At 40.9% G+C, this 21,228-nt stretch overlaps 1 protein-coding gene across 1 annotated transcript in view; it reads right to left on the bottom strand.

Annotated features, from left to right (window-relative positions):
• The window catches only part of LOC124804616 (probable E3 ubiquitin-protein ligase HERC1), a 790,356-nt gene that overhangs the window by 219,490 nt on the left and 549,638 nt on the right, over positions 1-21,228 (bottom strand). The window contains exon 49 of the mRNA XM_047264817.1: positions 8,109-8,242. Coding sequence (XP_047120773.1) covers positions 8,109-8,242 — 134 coding nt within the window. The remainder of the gene's footprint in view (positions 1-8,108; positions 8,243-21,228) is intronic.

Raw genomic sequence — 21,228 nt, 5'->3', positions numbered from 1 at the left:
TGTGATGGAATTATTAAGAAATTATCTATGAGAACTAGCACCATGGTAAACGGAAGGAAAGATAACTAGTTCTGTGACAGCCATTAGTTGTTATGAAGATTCATCTGAGAAAAGCTATGCAATTTTAATGAAGGACAAAAGCAGGAGAGTAGTTTCACAGATTTTGTCATTCATTTTAAAACTAAAGCCTATAACGAAGATAGATCATGTTGCTGAAAGCAACAAAAATTACTGAAAGAAAGGAGCTTCAGCAATAAAATGTGTAGGTCTATATACACAATTATTTGAAATTTTGTGACATCCCACAGCATTATTACATACAGGGTGGCCGGAAATTTCCGTTACAAACTTCTAGGACTTTTATAGGGGAGTGAGTAAGTAATATTTTGAATAGGAACACTTGTCCGAAAATGTACCATTTTCGTGCTACAGCCGTTTGAAAACATGTATGCTAGGTAGGTTTGCAACAGGATAGTCATCGCGATTGGTGCTTACGTCAGATCAGCAGATGTCATTTCTGGTGATTAGTAGGTTTTATATGGATGGAGGTACTGATGTAGCCATCTTTGAGGTGGAGGTCAACATATAGGAAGGTGGCTTGTTGGGTTGAGTAGAACCAGGTGGAGCAAATGGGGGGAAAAGTAGTTGAGGTTCTGGAGGAATGTGGATAGGGTGTCCTCACCTTCAGGCCAGATAGCAAAGATGTCATCAATGAATCTGAACCAGGTGAGGGGTTTAGGATTTTTTTTTTTTTTTTTTTTTTTTTTTTTTTTTTTTTTTTTTTTTTTTGGAAGGATTTCGCTAAATGGACCATGAATAGGTTGGCATAGGACAGTGCCATCCAGGTGTCCATAGCCATGCCCCAGATTTGTTTGTAGGTAATGCCTTCTAAGGAGAAGTAACTGTGGGTGAGGATATAGTTGGTCATGGCGAGCAGGTAGGAGGTTGTTGGTTTGGAATCCGTCAGGTGTTGGGAAAGATTGTGTACCATAGAGGTAAGGCCATGAGCATTACGAAGTTAGTGTACATGGAGATGACATCAACAGTGATGAGGAGGACATTGTGCAGTAAAGAGACAGGAACTGTGTAGAGTCAGTGGAGGAAATGGTTGGTATCTTTTATATAGGAAGGTAGGTTCCAGGTAATAGGTTGAAGGTGTTCATCTAGGAGAGCAAAGACTCTCAGAGGGTGCACAGTAACTGACCACAATGGGGCATCTTGGATGCTTAGGTTTCTTGGACTCCAGGAAGCATGTAGAAGGTAGTGCACGGAGTGACAGGGGTGAGTAGAGAGATGGACTGTGGGGAGAAGTTCTCGAATGGGCATAAGGATTTGAGTAGTGACTGGAGATCCTGCTGGATTACTGGAATGGCGTCACTGTGGCAAGCTTTGTAGGTGGAAGTATCTAACAGCTGGTGGAGTCCTTCCACCAGGTAATCCTTGCAGTTCAAAAGAACAGTGGTGGAGCCTTTGTCTGCAAGTAGGATTATAAGGTCAGGATCAGTTTTTAGATGGTGGACTGCAGTTCTTTCTGTGGATGTAAGGTTAGTCTGCATGTTGAGAAATATGGGGAATGATAGTGAGGAAAGGTTTGAGGTTAAGAAATTCTGGAAAGTTAACAGAGCGTGGTTTGGGTTCAAATGGCTCTGAGCACTATGGGACTTAACATCTGTGGGGGGTGGTTTGGGGGCAGTGAGGGTGGATTACAGTTGTATGGAGGAGTGAACTGAGATAGGCAAGGTTCACTATTGGTCTTTGGTTGAGTCTGATTGATAGGGTTGGTGGCAAGAAAGTGTTTCCACTGTAGGGACCACGAGAAGGAGGGGTCTTTAACAAGTCCTGCATGACTGAATTTGGGGGTGGGGCGAAAGGTGAGGCCTTTGGAAAAGACTGATATTTCTGTGGGGTTAAGGCTTCTGGAGGAAAAGTTCATGGCTGTGTTGCGGTCCTGTTTAGGTTCTGGATTCTGTGTGGTGGTAGGAGGGAGTTTTGGAGGGTGGGTAAGTAAAGTAGGTCTGTGAGACAGGGTTTGTCAGCTAAGAGGGGACATGAGAGAGGTTTGGAGGTGGTTGTAGAAGTGGTGGACAGTGGTACTCTAAGGCGGGAGTAGGAAGCGAGTAGGATGGAGGGCTTTTTGAGGTGTCATTCTGCATGTTGCTCAGGCTCCTGCAGGGCAAGAGTTTCAATGTGTGTTATGGGTTCCAGGAATTTGGGATTGCATAGCAGAAGAATTTTGCGAATGTAGAGAAAGTACCGCAAGGATTTTTGGGCTTGATAGATATAGTTTTGCACAACTATGTTGGTGAGGCCTAAAGATTGGAGGAATCTGAATAGGTGGTGGTCATTGTGAAAGGAGGGGTGGCAACCAGAGATGGGTAATTTGATGGTAAGGCAATTAGGGGGGAATCCATGAGCCAAGCAACAATGCAGGAACAGTATGTGGGAGTGGGATCTTGCTAGGAATAAGGAAACTTTTCTGAATTGAGGCAGATGGAAAGAGCAAGGATCCGTTGTGGTGGAAAAATGCAAAAAATTACGTAAATAATGAAGATCTATGTTCAAAAAATTTCACAAAATACACCCAAATATGTGTGAAAATTCATGAATAGGTTGAAATGGATGCTAAAGGGGGAAACAAGATGAGATCTGAGGGAGTCGATGATAGCAAAATGTGAAAACTCACTAACATTGGCGATATATATTACTTTGAGTGGCAGGTCTGAGTGTGGATAAGTGTGAAGAAGGGGGACAGTAAATGTGACTGGATGGTGGAATCGTTGGGTGTGAACTGGGATAGAACAGAGAAAGTGTGGGGTGTGGGGAAAGGTTTGTTAAGATGAGATACAATATCGTGTGGCATCACAAAGGTGCGGGAATTAACACGCAAAAATATGGGAAGTGATCAAATTGAAAGTATATGGTCAATTATATTGGTGGGAGTAATGTGGGACATAAGATGCTGCACCAACAACAGGCGTGGTATTGTAGCCATCTGTTGTGCATGGCCGAGTCGGTTGATACAGTGTAGCTCATAAGTAGAACATGAAGGGCAGTTTGTAAGGTGACAAGAGAAACACAGGAAAGAAGAGAAAGAGGACGGACATTGAGTATAGTGATGCAAAAGACAATAGTAACAAAGGAGAACAGCAGTGGGTTAGGATTGAAGAAAAGTCGTCAGGCAAAAATCAAACAGTGGAAAAATCCAGGATGGAATGAACAATATTATGAGAAGGAAAGTTGCTACTCACCATATAGCGGAGATGCTGAACCGCAGATAGGCACAACAAAGACTTTCACTTGGCCTTCGTCAATAATAGACCCACATACGCACACGCACAGGCGCGCGCGCACACACACACACACACACACACACACACACACACACACACACACACACACACACACACACACAACTGCAGTCTCAGGCAATTGAAACCACGCTGTGAGCAGCAGCACTAGTACATGATGGGAGTGGCAACTGGGCGGGGGGTAAGGAAGAGGCTGGGGTGGGGACGGGGAGGGATAGTATGGTGCGGGTTGCAGACAGTGAAGTGCCACAGGTTAGATGGAGGGCATGGGAGAGGCGGGGATGTGAGGGGGGGAGCAGTGGAAAAGGAGAGAAATAAGAAGACTGGGTGTAGTGGTGGAATAATGGCTGTGTAGTGCTGGAATGGGAACAGGGAAGGGGCTGGCTGGATGAGGACAGTGACTAACAAAGATTGAGGCCAGATGGATTACAGGAATGTAGGATTTATTGCACGGAAGTTTCCACCTGCGCAATTCAGAAAAGCTGGTGTTGGTGGGAAGGCACCATATGGCACAGGTTGTGAAGCAGTAATTGAAATGGAGGATATCATGTTTGGTAGTGTAAGACAGATCTTCAAAGTTATTCATCCCATCATAGTGCGAGTAGCTGGATGCTCTATTGATGTTGCTGTGTTTTACGCCAACCAAGCAGTCTTTTTCCCCTGCTGACACACCTTCTTTGTGTAATGTGACAACATCCATTTCAGTCAAGTTCACAGACTGTAAGGACACAGTCTCCATTGTTCTATTCATGAATGGAGGTATAGTGTGCTTTAGTGAACTGCACTTCTGAGCTCAAAAGATCATTAAGAAAGACGGTTCTCTTAAAAAATTACAACCATGCAGTTCATTATGGACTGCCACACTGTAAGTTGTACTGTATAAATAAACTGTTAGACACATTTGTCAATTATTGCTTCAGCTCAATGACAGAAGTTAGTGATTGAATGGCCCATTAAGAAAAACGAGGACTCAGTTACTACAGTCATGTTTTGGCTCAGAACCAACTGAGTACAATAATGGATGCAACGCTGCTTCACATCTCTGCAGCAGTCGTGTGAGGTTTATAGTATGATGGCACACTGCTTTATATGGCACTCAGATGGTCATATGCAGAAATAGAGGCTGCCTTGTGAATTCTATTCACTTGAGTGAGAGCAACGTAGGTCTATGTAACTGGTGTCACGATTTGGAGCTGTTCTTCCTTGTTTGGGCTTGATACCTTAGGGTCACCCACCGACAAACTGGATCGGGTGTTCATGAAAACGGTAATAGTGTTTCCCATACTGGCAATAACTGTCTATGAAACATTTTCTGTTTTAACATAATTCAGGACCGTTCAATTACAGACAGAAAAAAAAATCATGTAGACTTGTTGATGTAGCTACCCTGACCTGACCCAAGCTGAACATCTTTCAGATGAACTAATGTTCACTGTGTGAAACAATTTTCATTGAAAACATGAGTAATGACTGTTTGTCATGTTTCAATAAAAAGGAAATTAATTCTGCTTTCTGGTTGTAAGAAGTCAGTAGAAAGCTTTACACAAAACTTAAATGCAAATAATGCCAACGGAATGTTCTGCAAGCTACTGTTTAGACAGCTGGCACCTCTCCAAACAGAGTATTTCCAATACTTATGATTGTGTACATCACTGTTACCACAATTTAATATCATTAATTGAAAACCTCACTAAATACTGAACTTGCATTACCATTAAAAAGGCGACCAGAGAAATCTTAAAGACCATGATACGGATGAAGATTTCTTTTTATGAATTTTGCAAAGCAGATACATTACATAGAGGTGAATGGTAGTCGGGGGTATAATGAGGCTTGTTCTGGAAAATAACCTGAGATGGGATCAAAGAACGGAAAAAAATGCATATCTACTATTTCATATGCAGTTCATCATTCTCAAATATTTACGTGCTAGGAAGGATTGGATAAAAGATCAGTGAAGATTGATGAAGCGTCCATTGGACCACAGTGACCATTAATGGTGGGTGGGGAATGGATGTTTTTTAAGTGATACAGCCTCATCGAGTCTTAGTTTTTCTTATATTAATACACAGTCGTGGTGGCACTAGTCATAAGGCATTATTGCTGGGAAACCACAAGAGATATATTCAGTTTCCTCATTCTTCTAGTTTATGTCACTGATTTTGGGAGAGGAAGGAAAGTATGAAACCCGGTCCCAGTATGAAACACGCTTCTTTCACATAGCATCAATCGAGCCATTAATATTAATGGTACTGAACTGATGACTGGATCACTGGCAACAATTTCATATGTGCTTACTAGATGAGATACTGAGGATCAGTGTATAATTTCACTGGGACACACATGTAGAGTCTGGCGACCAGGAACCTATCTCTTGTAGCTGGACAATACAGATCACTCATCTCTAATCAGTTCAATGTCGATGGGACATTAAAACCTAATCTTTGTCCTTCCAGGCTTCAAACCAGCTACCTTCAGTGCACATGACACAAAAAAGGGGTACACTCAGAAATAAAGGTAAGAGAAGAAGCTGGCACGAAGAGGAGACAAGTATATGAAATTAAATGATAAAAGAAAAGCCATTTCTGAGACTGAATAAACTATATGTGAGTTACATATTCATACCAACCGACCTCAAAGTCCTTATAAAAGAAACATGAAAAAGTTTCTGTGTAAAGCACATGTACTAAATTTTATCCTCTGAAACTGTTGGGGAGGTAACAAGCTCAATATTAGCCTAAAATGTGACAAAATGTAGATCAATCATGAAAACTAAAACTTTCACTGCAGCCCCAGCAATATATCATTTCCTCACAAAGAAAAGTCCATCTTTGAATCTTACTCTGAATTAATAAGTTCAAAATAAAACCCTACTCCCTTCCTCTTCCCAAGTACCAAAAATTTCTGTAAACAATGGCATTTCTGATAATTGCTACACTCCAAAATAAAGGCTGTATGAATCTAAACTCAGATAATGTGTAGAACAGTTACCTGTAACAAGTAATTAAGACTGCAAAGAGGTGGTGTACAGGCAGGTCTGGCAATGATCTCTCTTGTGTGACCAAAAGTGCTATGTAAGTTCATGCACTTAAAAGGCGTTAAACAAGGAGGAAATGTGAAGCCAAATGCCAGTTTACATCACAGACACCAAGGACTGCATTATCAACTTGTTAATGAATTCAAATGATGTAGTATGACCACTCTCCAAAACACTTGTTTATCATGCTGTGACATTTCTGTTCATATGACACATATTGGTATAACAATGATGCAACTGCTGAACCAATGGATAGAAGGGTGCTGTACACAGTGATGAGTGGATATTTGGTCACAAGGGTGACCACCAATGTGTCTATGTGGATACAGTCTACAATAAGTATCATCTACAGTGTTGGCGCAATACTGGAGCACTGCAACAAGTGTGGACCTATCTGCGTCTACAGTTCAACGCCACTGGCTGTAAGTGGTTCTAGTGGCTGTCATGCCATTTCATTGACACCATTGTTGGGAACAATAAAAGCCTCAGATAAATTGCAAACGGTATTAAAGACAATCACTTGATAGGTGAAATACAAAATATGATGTTTCAGGATGAGTCCCACTTCAGCTTGTTCTATAGTTTCGGCTGAATCTGAGTTAGAAATTACCATGTTGGCTGCAAAATGGGAATCTAGTCATATGCTCCTGAGACAACCTAGCTGAGACAAACAAAATGTGATGATCTGGCTTGCCACAAGATGTGTGATCTCGACCTTTACAAATTGGGGAAAATCTGAACAGCAAGCAGTAAATCTGACATGATTTAGAGCCCAAGGCCCTGTGCTTTCATCCAGCAATTTCATGTAATTTTTTGATATGACAATGTCCAGTCACATTTAGTGAGTAATGTCTTAGCACCTTTTCCAAAGAACAACGGATACCACAGCTCCCTGCCATACAAGATCACCTGACATGTCACCCATCAAGCATGTCTGAAGTGTGGTTGGTCAGCAGAGTGTCTGTCGTGTTACTCTATACAAGGGGGATCTGTGGAATTTTAGATGAGGAAATAGTGTGTGTGTAAAGGATGAGGAAGACAGTGTACACCAGAGAAATCTAGTTCACTCACTATTGTGGTAGGCTTTCCTTCAGTATTTGTCTGAAGACTAAGCTACATGTGCAGGTAAGTTTATTTGTGTATCTACATAGGTAATCCCAAAAGTAAGGTCTCCCATTTTTTATAAGTACAAAGACCTATTTATTTCTACAATGTTTTACATCAGTTTACAGCTTGAACATTTAGCTATTTTTTGACATAATCACCATTTCTGTTGATGCATTTTTGTAGATGCTATGGCAGTTTTCGTATGCCCGTGTCATATTAGCTTGCTCAGAAATTGACTGTCTCCCACTCCTTTGTTCATCGTGAATTTTGGTCCGACCAGCTGCAAATTCTCTACACCACTTACGAACATTTTTGTCATCCATGCACGACTCACCATACACTTCCGTCAACTGGCGATGGATTTCGATCGGTGCAGTGCCCTTTGCATTCAAAAACCGAATAACTGGGTGCAAGTTGCACTTGGTGGTAACATCCAACGGGAGCTCCATTCTCAACCGCTGCCAAGCAAAGTCTAAGCGCCTCAGCGTGGTGTGCCCATGTTCACACACAGTGCGTGAAGCACTCTTCTTAACAGTGTGACCAACTGCCACAGAAACAGAGTTCTGTACTTATAAAAAAATAGGAGACCTTACTTTTGGGATTACTCTCACATAATTATTGCAGTACATTCAGTAGCACTGATTTGCTTTAGTTACCAATTGCTGAGAAGCCCACTGTCTGTAGTTTGGAGGTAAAGTAGTGGACAGAACACAGGCAGCCAAGGCATCTGCCAACTGAAGTGGTGAAGACATCTCATTAGGGCTGTTAGGAAGCTTTTCATTAACTGTGTCTGTAAACAATGAACACATGTTTTCTAAAATTTTGTTACTTTACAGTGTAACAAAACTATTATTTGAGAGTGTAGTATCCCTTTAGAACATTTTATTACCTAGATCACAAGTTTTGTTACACAGATGTAATAAAACTTGTGATCTAGGCAATAAAGCGTTCTGAAAGGATAATATACACTCAAATACACTGACAAAGTCAGGTATTCATAAAACTATTATTACTTGTGTAACAGTTGTGTTGCAGAACTCTACAATAGATGTATGTAATGGTTGTAGAGTTATATTTATAGAACATGTATAAATTTTCAAAATATTGCTCAGTGGCATTTTTGTCGCATATTTTCTTTCTTATAATGTGAAAGCCAGTTGGTTAAGTATCGGTATTTTCCTTTGTACATAAATGACAAATTCTAATCACTCACTCACTCAGTTATTCATCATGCATCGCATCCAACATCACATAATCAGGAAGAACCAGTACAATTTTTATTACCACAGACATACGGAGCTATGATAAGTTGCTCTCAAAAATCACACTATCACACTGAAGACTACTACCATTCACCACAGGTGTCTTATATTAGTATAAAAAAACTAATAACAAGTTAACAACATTTTAAAAAGGTAGCAAATAAACATCAATTGATTTTTTTAGCTCTACAAGCAGATGTTTTCCCGAAACTCACATCTGTTACCCCAAAACATCTTGTATGTCCATTATAATAGTATCTCTTTAATGATATCATAGAGCTCCTGAAAAATGTTTTGGAAAGAAAACTAACATAAGAAGACTTTGTATTTTGCAAAACAGATGGAACCCAGTCCCTTAATTAGTGTTTTCTTATAGTTGTTACTTTACAATATAAGAATTGAAGTATATCTACAATTAATTTTGTTTCCCACAACATATTCCAGATTTTCAACGCTCAAACATGTATCTTATTTTTAAGACAAGTGTGTAACAAAACACATTTCAGTAAACTTGGCCCCTGCGCAGAACATCATTTTCATTTTCAACACTGGTCGAGTCCACCTCTCTGTTCTGAATGGGTAGCGGCCACAATTTGCCGTTACTGAATGAGCTGTGCATTTCATGTGTTACGAACTAAACACTGTCAGCCCGCTTTGATGCAACCAGTACCTGACTCACTATACCACGGAAATGAAGCATGAGCAAGCCAGCTACTCTGCAAACTTTCCAAACGATTTTACAGAAATTATTTAAAAAGTGTTGAATTTCTTGCATCTCACAGCTTTATTTGTCAGCTTTGTGATGAACTGCTTGTCATTTGATTTATGATCTTAGTTATTGTGATATTTTGACATTAAGCATGCTACTGCACAAAATTTGAATAGTCTAAACGAAAACTAGGGGTTGCTATGAGTTTACGTTTGATCCCTGTTCGGTCATACACCATTGTGTATGAAATTTAGTTAGCATATAGAATTTTCTTTAAACTTGAGGTGAGACTTATATATATCTCCTATCTGGAGGAAACGGACTGTATTTAGTGCACTCACTTCTGCTTCCACACACAAACAGTAGAGCGGAAGTCAAATATTCATAAACATCCTTCCCATCTCATGAATGGTTAAAGATAAATAAGTTTTTGGTAAATGATAGCATGTAAAGCTGAGAGTATTTTGTGGTATAGCCAACATGAGAAACTTTATCTACCACAATATACAAGTAACTACAGAGTATTACAATCAAATAATGTAGTTATTTTAAGGGTCAACAGTAGGTTTTGAAACAAGAATTACTGTGGGTTTACAACAACATAAATGACGAAATTACACGACCTGATTTGTCCTCAATTGTTTGTTTGATAGTAGATTGTTCCAGGATTCTGTCATAGTTGAAACTGCATTAGAATATTAGTGAGCTGAAATTGTGTAAGCCCCACTGTGTTTTGGGAAAAGAAGCTTATTTTAACATGGCACAAAGCAATTTCAGCACAATCATATAACCCATCATGTTTTTAACAATAAACTGATGACCTATTGAATTATTGGTTGCACTGGCATTATCTGTTAACACAATCATTTGCAGACTCAATATCTATAGCTTAGAAGTTCAGCTAGTAAGTAACCTTCAGCTGTTTAACTACTACCATGTGGAGGTAGGCCCAGCAGAATCACCATCAACGCTGTCCCCTCCACTATCACATCATCTGTGTACTTTAATCCCACCTAAATACCTCAACAAAAATCACTTCACACCTCTGACACAGTCGCAGTTGGGTCTTAGCACCTGAAGATGACAGGAGTCATATGTGTGAGAGATGTATTTGTTATCTATGACTGATGAAAGACATAGTTTGATAACTGAAATAACATCTAACTGTCTTTTTCATTGTGCCTGTGTCCCACTCAATGTTTCTTCTATGCAGTGAGTAGCAATTTATCTTTTTCATAATGTTTTTAACTGACTTCTAAAATTTGAAAAATCGTGTCTTGTGGGAAAATTGTTAGACTAACTTGCATAAATTTTCGACTTTTATTCAAGAAACCAACAGAAAATCAATGTACAATGGGCACTTGAAATTGAAAACAATTTAAAAAATGACACTTTGAATTTCCAGATTTACTTTACTATTCTTCATAACCAAAGTATTACTACACACACAATTAGTATCACTGACTTAAATCCAGTGCATGAAACTCTGCTGCCTGGAATTATAGCAGTTTTGTATTAAGATCTCCAACCCCTCAACTTTCTCAAAAAAATTTCACACAAACCAAAAGAAATGTTCTGTGAACATTTTGTGCAAACAGTTTCTGACAGCTAAGAAATTGTCAAAAATATTTTTCACAAACTTCTAAAAACTCTAGAGAAAGATTTCATATTGCCAGCAGATGATTCTCATATACTCAACTTACAACACCTCGGCCTTGCTTTTTCTTTGCTCATTGCAGTAGCTCAAAATGTTTCATGCAACTACTGATGAATTAAAGCTGTGTTTTTGCATTTATTGAATTTCGTAACTAATAGGTTTTGTTATTAACACTACCATTTTGATACACAGTTTTGCAACAACAGACAATAATATCATTCATACATTTAAACTTTCGTTTGACTGATGTAGCATAAGTTCAGAAAGTTTAATATTCTTCAAACTTTTCTACATGCTATGAATTTTTGGTAAAGACGATCTGCGTAAAACATTGTAGTAGAAAAGTTCTGGTAGACTACAAATACTTTAGGAATAAAGGAGACCACTCACCAAAAAGCAAAAGCATGTGACACTGGCAAGTGTATGTGCACCACTGCCCCCCCCCCCCCCCCACACACACACACTTTAGGAGCATAGGGGTGTGTGTGTGTGTGTGTGTGTGTGTGTGTGTGTGTGTGTGTGTGTGTGTGTGTGTGTGTGTGCGCTTGAGAAAGGATTACTCTAAGAGCTAGCAAGTGACTGATTTGCTTCATTCCTAAAGTATTTAATACTCCTAATCTGGTATGCCAGCCTTGTGAGTTTGAAAGCATGCCAGAAGGCATGGACCTCCAAGTCCATCAGATAGCACTGCACCCATATGCGAGCACTACTGTTGCCACTGCTGCACTGGTTACACAGACACACTCATCCTGCTGGCCTATCAATGATCCCGGCTGCTGGTAATTGATCTCACTTTACATCACCATTTTCACTATGCCATAGAATTTCAATTAGTGGATTTGTTACTCCTCCATACTCTATCCATTGCCTGTCTTCCTCTTGTTATTGTCCACCTGTTTGTCTATTCTTTGGCAGCTCACTGCTGATCCCTCAGACAGCTGGCCAGTCTCCACAGGTTCTCGAGTCATCCCCAGTCTGTTCGATTCTCGTCACTATAACTGGCAATGAGGTACAACATTAGCAGTGTCCCGTGGATGCAAAAGTTCATGCAACTTGTGAAACAGCAAGAGCAACAGCTGCTCCTGCAGCAGCAATTGCAACAAAAGTTTCAAAAGCAGTTTCAACAACAGATTGAATTGCTCTGTGTCAGGAAATTCAGTTTCTTTGGATTGCTTGCAGGTTCAGGGTTCCCTAGTCATTCTGGGTGTGGTCACTTCCCAGGTGCAGAGCCACCCACCTGTTTCCAACTTTGAATGATGTCAAAGAGGATTGGGACACATATTTCCAGTGTCTGAAACAAAACTTTGCCATTTTTCAGGTTTCAGGTGATGCACTCCAATGGCCGCTCTTCCGTTTTTGGGTTTCCCCAGAGCATTTTCCTAACCAAAGAAGTTGGCTCCTCTCTCAAATCTGGTTGTAATCACATTCAAGGAGATGTGTTCATTGCTATGATATTATTATTCGCAACAATTTCATGTGGCTGCATTGTGCCTCGAGTTCCATCAATACTACAAACAACCTGGTAGTAGTAACCCTCCTTAGGGATGATAAGATTTGAAAGGATTGAGGCACTATTGTGATTTCATATCTACCCGTTCATAAAATTTCCTATGCAAATCTGAGATGTAGTACTTCAATAGTCTCTGGATCTGGAGGTAAACACTGAAACCCTCAAATTGAACAACCCTACCTTGGATGATATTTTGAAAATCGTGCACTCTTTCGTAATCACACAGGCAGTCCAGCTGCCACCTTGATGTTGGAGAAGTCTCATAAGTCTCTTTCCTGATGGCAGTGTTGTGATTCATCTATTTCACAAGTGTCATTTGCTTCTGAACTGCCTGTCATGTCCTGTTGGTATAAGCACCAGGGTCTCCCGTCATGTCCTGACTGCTCCACAGTACACCCATGTTAAGACTATCCAGATTGCTTGGCACAATGCACATATTGTGAGAAAGGTGGACATCTCCAGACGCAGTCAGATACTGCTTCCCACATCAACATGCATCAAGGGGCAGTGCGTGATCACAAGCAATTTCTTCTCAGGGTGATCCTTCCACCACTAAGTTATTAATCAACTTCACGACTGAAAACCAGAATGTCCAATTGACAAAGAAGCTACTGCTTCCTTGATTAAACTCCAAACATATGCCTGTCTTGGTTCCCCTGACTTTTCCCACCCTCCTGTGTATTGATCACTTATGGTGTCATTTCAATTCCCCTCTGGGGTCAATTCACAATTAACACCGTAGACAAAAAGGTTGTATGATGATAACTCTGCTTGTTGTCAACAGTCACTAGGCTGGCAACGTTTTCGGTCTGGATGCCTTCTTGCTGTTTGGATTCTCCATCACTGATGAGGATCTTCTTGTACCAGACCTGATTCCCTTCCAGGAGCTCAACGGCCTCTGTACTCCTTTGTGCCTCTCTTCGAAGCTGGCTTGGGATCCACCACAGATTTCCAGGCTCACATATGCTTACATCCAGATCCAGTGCCCCGTTTCTGTCAGGTGTGTCCTATTGCTGCCTCCTTATGGGTAACCGTTAAACAAGAAATCAACTGTGTTTACAAAGCTGGGGAAACTGAACCTGTTAAATCCTTGAACATCGCCCTGGTGGTGCCCAAGAAATCCAATGGCTCCATTCAACTATGTGGAGATTTTAAATCAACAATCAATGCCTAGGCTCAAGTGGCAACCTACCCCATACCACATACAGAGGACCTCCTCATGAAACTCATTGGAACTGAATATTTTTCTAAGATAGACCTTGCTGACATGTAAGGGGTGTTCAAAAAGTCTCTCCACAGTACAGAATGATTTGATTGCCTGCCTGGGTTACTTCCCTTCAGGTGGACTCTCCCAACATTACACTGTTTTGTTTATCTCAGCCAGCATCAGTAGTATCGTTGGTGTATGTTGTTACGTGTTGACGTGAACGTTTAAGTTTAGTTCCATTGTGAAAATTTGCAAGTAAAAATGAATATTCAACAAATTAATAACTTGTATTTCACTGAGTTTCATTTTGGTATATTCACTGTGGCATATGGCATGTGCAGCTAACAATCATATGGCACTGCATTATATGGTCATGAACACTCCTTTTAGCTTGTAAAAATACAAGCACTTGCAATTTGGGATCTTTTCCACTCTGGCAACCTTTCAAAGGTACCTGGAACAGTTAACCGTGTCCATTCCTGCTTGTACCAACCGTCTTGATGATGTAATTGTCACAGGTGCTTAGCCTCAGAACCACTTGCACAAGTTTTGTACCCTTTTTACTGTGTTGTGTGATGCACGGCTCAAGTGTCACTTGCACAAATACAGTTTTTTTTTCATGAGCAAGTGAAATACGTCAGACACTTGCTTTGGCTCTTTACGCTGCCCCCAAAACTTACAGGAGCTACAGGCCTTTTTGGGAAAGGTGAATTATTATTCTAAGTTCCTGCCATAAGTGCCCCACATTAAGCATCTGCCCAACCAGTTGTGAAAGAAAAGCATTCAGCTCAGGTGGACCACTGTCTGTGGAAACCCTTTCACACAGCTGAAGTGCATGCTGGACTTGGAGCCCTGCCTTACACCCTTATCTCCATAATGTCCTCTGGTTTTGGCTGCTGATGCTTCTCCCTATGCCCCTGGTGCAGTGCTGGCACACAGAACAGCGACAATTTTGAGCAACAAATTGCCTATACATCAAAGAGGCTGACACCCACACTCTCAACTTGCAGAGAGGACAGGACAACAGCTCCAGTGTTGGGTGCTTTTCCTCAGCTCCTACAATTATAGCATTACATGCAAACTCAAGACACAACACAAAAATGTTGATGCCTTCTCTAATCTCCCGATAGGGCCCAACCCAGCTTTTGACTGTACGGAAATCTCCTAATTCTACACTGATGTGGAATAACAGCTTACCTTGGACGGATTTCCCATTACAGCTGCTCAGATTGCTAGAGACATGCGCCACGACCCTGTCCAATGATGTGTCATGCACTATGTGCTCCATGAGTGGCCCACTTATTTTTCGAAGTCTGCCAGTCCAGAATGCAGACTTGGACCTGTCTATACTGTGTCTTCAGGTTCTGCGACTCCTCCATTGTGGGCATTAGAGTATAATGTGGATGAAAGTCCTTGCAAGGTGACATGCCTACTGGCTGGGACCGAACAAGGATGTAGAGGCAACAGTGCACAGCTGTTCCGCTTGTGCCCAGAACCAGGTTGTTCCTTACCAGACCTTCACCCCCTTGGCCCACACCATGTCCCCCTGCAACCACATTCATCTGGACTTTGCTAGCCCCTTTCTAGGCTCTATGTGGCTCACTGTTATGGATGCTTATTCTAATTACCATACATGGTCAGCATGGCACTCACTACCATTGACACCATCCTCAGTGCACTCTTCCAGATTCTGGCCATCGAAGGATTTTCCCAAACCATCGTGTCAGACAGTCAGCATCAATTCATGCAGAGAGACTCTGAACAGTTCTACACATCCAAAGGCATCAAGCACCTGTTTAGTGCACCATTTCATCTGTCCTCCAACAGACTGTACGAAGTTTAAGCAACAAATGTTACAGGAAGTAGGCACTTCCACCACAATCACCACATACAGGTCTACCTGTAGCCCAGCAAAGCTCCTTCATGGATGGTAGATGCGTACTCTCCTCCATCTCCTGGCCCCACAGCCCCAGGAGGTCTGATCTGGCACACCAGATGCTACCTGCCGGGATCAGCAGTATAGACACGCTCGTGCTTGGCGAAACCCACGTGGATACTGGCTACAATGCTTACCACCCGTAGGCAACACCTTATGTCAGTTGACACTACAAGAGGCTTGTGGCACCACCATACCAACCAACTCTGTCCATGCTTATCGACCGCACCACCATCAGTGGCTCAGTTTGACCTGAAATGCCAACCTTTGTCGATCCCCCACATGCATGGGTGGAACTTGCACTTTAGGGAACCTGTGGTGGCTCCCATAGAGGCATGAATGCAGGTGGCATCCTGACTGCAACCTCTGTTTCCATGGCTATTGTCTCCCCCACCATGACGCCCCAGTACGTTGTCAGACACTCTGGGTACTTCCCTACAGCTAGTGGGGCCTTACTGTCGAGACGGCTCATGTGCTGCCAGATCATATCCACAAGCATAGTCTCAGCTGCTTCTGGCCCAGTGTACCCAATTCAGGGGGAAGGAATCTGACATCCCAGTCCAGCGAGTTTGAAACTCTGCCTGAAAGCAAGGGCTTCAATGATGGCCAATAGATGGCACTGTTCTAACCTGCAAGTGCTCATGTCACCGCTACAGTGTTGGTGACACAAACACACCCATCCTGCCAGCCTATCAATGACTGCAGCTACCCATTAAAGCCAGCAGAGCAGTTGCTCCATAAGTCCACTGTGATTCCATTGTGCTGCTATACTGATCTCGCTATACATCATTGTTTTGTTTCCGGATTAACTGCATCTTAGGTTTTCGATCTCAGTTTACTCATTGGGCTTGTTATTCCAATGTGTCCTCTTTACTGTATGTCTTTCTCTTGATGTTGTCCACCTCTTTGTTTACTCTCTGGTGGCTTGCTGCTGATGTCATTGGCCAGTCTCTGCAGGTTCTCAAAAGATTCCTGGTCTGTTCGATTCTGATCACTACACCTAAAGTATTTAAACCAGTAAAACATTGGTGAGATTAGTAACACAAAACTAATATGGAGGCTTAGAACACAAAATTGTAGCAGTTACGCAAAATTGTTGCAAAGTTGTTGTAGAGGAACAGTAAACAGTTTATTCATATCAAGTCATGTATCTAAACTGCTACCAAGATAACAATACTACAACAGGAGCCTAATACAGTGTATAGTATTATAGTGCCTTTATTGAAACAAAAATATCAAGCACTTAAAAACACTTCAAAAGTTCATATGAGATGTATATAGTCTGCTGGGAATAAGCTAATTTTTCTTCAAATACCATGATTTACACTGCTGGCCATTAAAATGGAAAGATCAATAAGGAAAGCAAATGACTAATTTTTTCTTACTCTGCATACACAGTAAAGTAGGAAGAACACATTATTAAATTTAATTATAATTTGAGGGCATACTGAGTGCAAAAGTAAGTACCTATGGTAGCAAAAACACTTCATAATGACTCAAACTGAACTTTTATGACAGATATGAATATGTTGTTCCACACTACTTCAATTAAAAGCCAGAGCTCACAATCATAGCTGCTGGTGAGAGGTGGCAAGCCAGCTTCTTGGTAACTCATCACTCCATGTTTTCAGTGGGTGAGAGACCCATAGACTTCACCAGCCACAGCAATAGTTAAGTACTTTCTGTATTGAGGTAGGTCAGGACAGCATGGGCAACTTGAGTACTTTCATTGTCAAGATTGGGTATAAACTTATAAGCAGATCCTTTCATTGATGATTAACCACATTTAGAGACAACATAAGTCACTGGTACGGACGTTCCCCAATCAAACTATCATCTCTGGAGGAGACTTTATTCATCCAATAACCAATTAGGAAAATTACAATTTTGTACGTGATTGCAATGACAGGATCTCCAGCAAAACATTACTAAATGTGTTCTCAAATAAATACTTACAACAAATTGTTGGGAAGCCCACTCATGATGGAAATATATTGGATTACTAACAACAAACATATCTGACCTCTTTTAGGATGTCCACACAGTAACTCGTACCAGTGACCATGAGGCAGTTGCAGCAACAATGATTACCAAAGTACAAAGGGTAACTGCAAAGTAGAAGGAGCTATATTGTCAGCAAATTAGATAAACAGGCAGTAGTGTCATATCTTAATAGGGAATTCAAAACATTTAGCTCTGGAGAGGAGCAAATAGAAGAAGTCTATCAAGTTAAGAACAAAATGTTGACCATGCACTTGAAGGACATGTTCTTAGCAAAACAGTTCATAATGGGTGACACAGTTCATGGTATAAATCAATGTAAATAATCCTCTCAACAAACAGAGACTACTACATAATAAGTGTAAAACAAAGCATTGGGCAATAGATAGGGATATGCTGCATGAAACTTTTTTGGCCATCAAGAGGGCAATGTGTAAACCCTAAAATGACTACAGTTGCAGAAAATTGTCAAAATATCTCTCACAAAACCCAAAGAAACTCTGGTTACATTGTTAAAGGCTGATAGTGGTATCATCAAAGTTAATGTCCAACACTAATGGATGAGGTAGGGACTGAAATTAAGGGCAGCAAAGTGAAAGCAGCAATGCTGAACTCCATTCTGAAAAGCTCCTTTACAAATCAAGATGTAGGAGCAGGGGCATTTTAACTGTCACAAAAGAGCAAAGATGAGTGATATAGGTATTAGTGGCAGTGGTGTTGAGAAATAAATCGATAAAATTGAACAAAGCTTCAGCATTCAAAGTAATCCATATCAGACACTGTACCATATTATCAGTTGAGTTAGCCCCTCTTTTAACTATAACCTACTGCAGATACCTTGAACAAAAAACTACACTCAGTGGATAAAGGAAAGCAGTCGTGCTTGGGTAGCCCAGATGGTAGAGCTCTTGCCCATGAAAGGCAAAGGTTCCAACTTTGAGTCTCGATCTAGCACATAGTTTTAAGCTACCAGGAAGTTTCATATCAGTGCAGATTCCACTGCAGAATGGAAATTTCATTCTGAAAACATCCCCCAGTCTGTGGGTATGACATCTCTCCGCAATATTCTTTCTTCCAGGAGAGCTAGTACTGCAAGGTCTGCAGGAGAGCTTCTGTGAAGTTTGGAAGGTAGAAGACGAGGTACTGGCGGAATTAAAGCTGTGAGGATGGGTTGTGAGTCATGCTTGGGTAGCTCAGATGGTAGAGCACTTGCCCGCAACAAGCAAGGGTCCTGAGTTCAAGTCTTGGTCTGGCACACAGTTTTAATCTGCCAGGAAGTTTCACATCAGTGCACACTCCACTGCAGAGTGGAAATTTCATTCTGGAACCTCAAATGATGCTATTATTTATAATGAGTTACTGTTCAAAAGACCTGCACAAATATCCAGTCAGGTCTTGATAAGATTTCAAAGTGGTGCAAAATTTTGCTACTTGCTTTAAATGTTCAAGAATGTAAAGTTGTGCACTTCACACTTATTCTTAGCTAAAACAGGTGGCAGACTCTGGTTCATTAATAGAATACTATGGAAACGCAATCAATAAAGGAGATTGCTTACAAATCACTTATGCAAACTATTCTAGAATATTGCTGAAGTGTGTGGAACCCATACCAAAAAGGACTAACTGGGGATATTTGATGTTTACAGAGAAGGGCCGCATGAATGGCCACAGGTTTGTATGACCTAGGGCGAGTGCCATGAAGATGGTGAAAGAACTGATCTGGCAGAAAGTTGAAGATAGATGCAAACTACCCTGAGAAAGGCTACTTCCGAAGTTCCAAGAACCAGCTTTAAATTATGAATCTAGGAATATACAACAACTCCCCACATATTGCTCCCCTATGGAACACGAGGATAAGATTAATTACACACGAATATGTACCTGGTGATGGTGTGTTATCTTGTATGGCTGAGAAAACAATGTGTCTGTTATTTTTGGCACTAACCATATAGGGCTGTTGAACTGTTGCAGGGCTGCGTACAGCCATCCTGAAGCAAGGCACACGTGGGGAGAGCGTTAGTGGTGGGGGTTGTGGGCAGGCACTGTAGGGGAAATGCCAAGTGCTGGAGGGGAAGAGCTGTACTAAACCGAAGCCTACGCTCACTTTTTTTTGTAAATATTGAGTGGGATCCCACGTTGTCCACACCTGTTGACCATTCAAAAGGATCTGTCACCTCTGCTTTGGTTAGTACCTAAAAAGAATACTGCTGAAAATGCAGCAATTTATTTTCGCCTCGCCTGTTAACCATTTCTAAGTTTCATAGAAGCATCATGAGTGGCGAATTTTGTGTAAAACATACGAATTTCTCTCGTTGTCATGTTAAAATTTGCTTCTTTTGCCAAAACACAGTGGAGTCTACACAGAATCACCTCAGTAACATATTGTGCATATGCAATTGCAAGAGAATTCTGAAACAGTTGTTTATTAAGTTAGGAACTGAGAAAAAGAAAGGTCAGTATTTTATGAAGAAGCACATCCTTGGTACAAAATAAACATGTAATGTCTACACTTACATTGTTCTAAAACCTGTAGCATTTATCATTTGACCAGTTATCAATGGCCTAGAAAAATTATATTCTTTCATTGAAAAAGTCTGTAGATTGTGGAATAATGAGGTAGATAATGAAGTTTTGTACAGCAGTCAAATGGCAAAATACTCCTCTCTTTGCATGCCATCATATGCCAAAATCCCATTTCATGTCTCAGACTGTTTATATAATAAAGTGCATATTTCACTCTGACACAGCATGATCACAAAACATATTATGTAATATGCACCACATGCAAAATCACAGACTCCCACTTCTCATTGCAAACTTTTTCAAATTTTGCACAGTGTGTTACTTATCACAATAGCTAAGACCATTAACAAAATGTTGGGCTCATCACCATGAATCTGACATATAAAGCTATAAGTAATGTAAAAGTGAATTTGTTTATCAAACAGTTTCAGGAAAATCATTTGAGAAAGATTGACACGTGTGCACCTTTATTCAGTCATCACCGACTGGCCAAAAGGTGGCAAACACTGTCAGCTCCCCTTCTGCACAAACAAATGAACTTGCCCAGCACTTTGGATGAAAACTGTTCACTCCACATTGGCCACTGCAACTTATGCAGACTCTACTAACATGAGCACCAACACTGAGGGACAATAAAATGCAGTCCCAGTAGGCCACAATCCTGCTGCTGTCAAATTGTGACTTATGCTGGCACAGGTTTCTCCTTCTTACATAAGGCATAACATGACATTCTCACAAACAAACAACATTCAATGTGTTTGCTGAATGAGAAACCCACTGCTTCTTTCCTTATGTATAGAATGTAGATGGCATTACTCCTACCTACCTTGAGCAGTTCCACCAAAATGCTAACCAGTTGTGTGTCCAAGCATGCCAGTTTGATGTTTGTTACAAGTTATCTTCAAGCTGTTGCAATTTTAAGCACTTCCTACCCCTGGTACACAGTCTATTGTATATACAGGGTAGTGCAC

Source organism: Schistocerca piceifrons, chromosome 7 (genome assembly GCF_021461385.2).
Source record: "Schistocerca piceifrons isolate TAMUIC-IGC-003096 chromosome 7, iqSchPice1.1, whole genome shotgun sequence".
NCBI lineage: Eukaryota > Metazoa > Arthropoda > Insecta > Orthoptera > Acrididae > Schistocerca > Schistocerca piceifrons.
The sequence above is the reverse complement of the archived record's forward strand: the minus strand, read 5'-3'. Positions and strand labels throughout refer to the sequence as shown.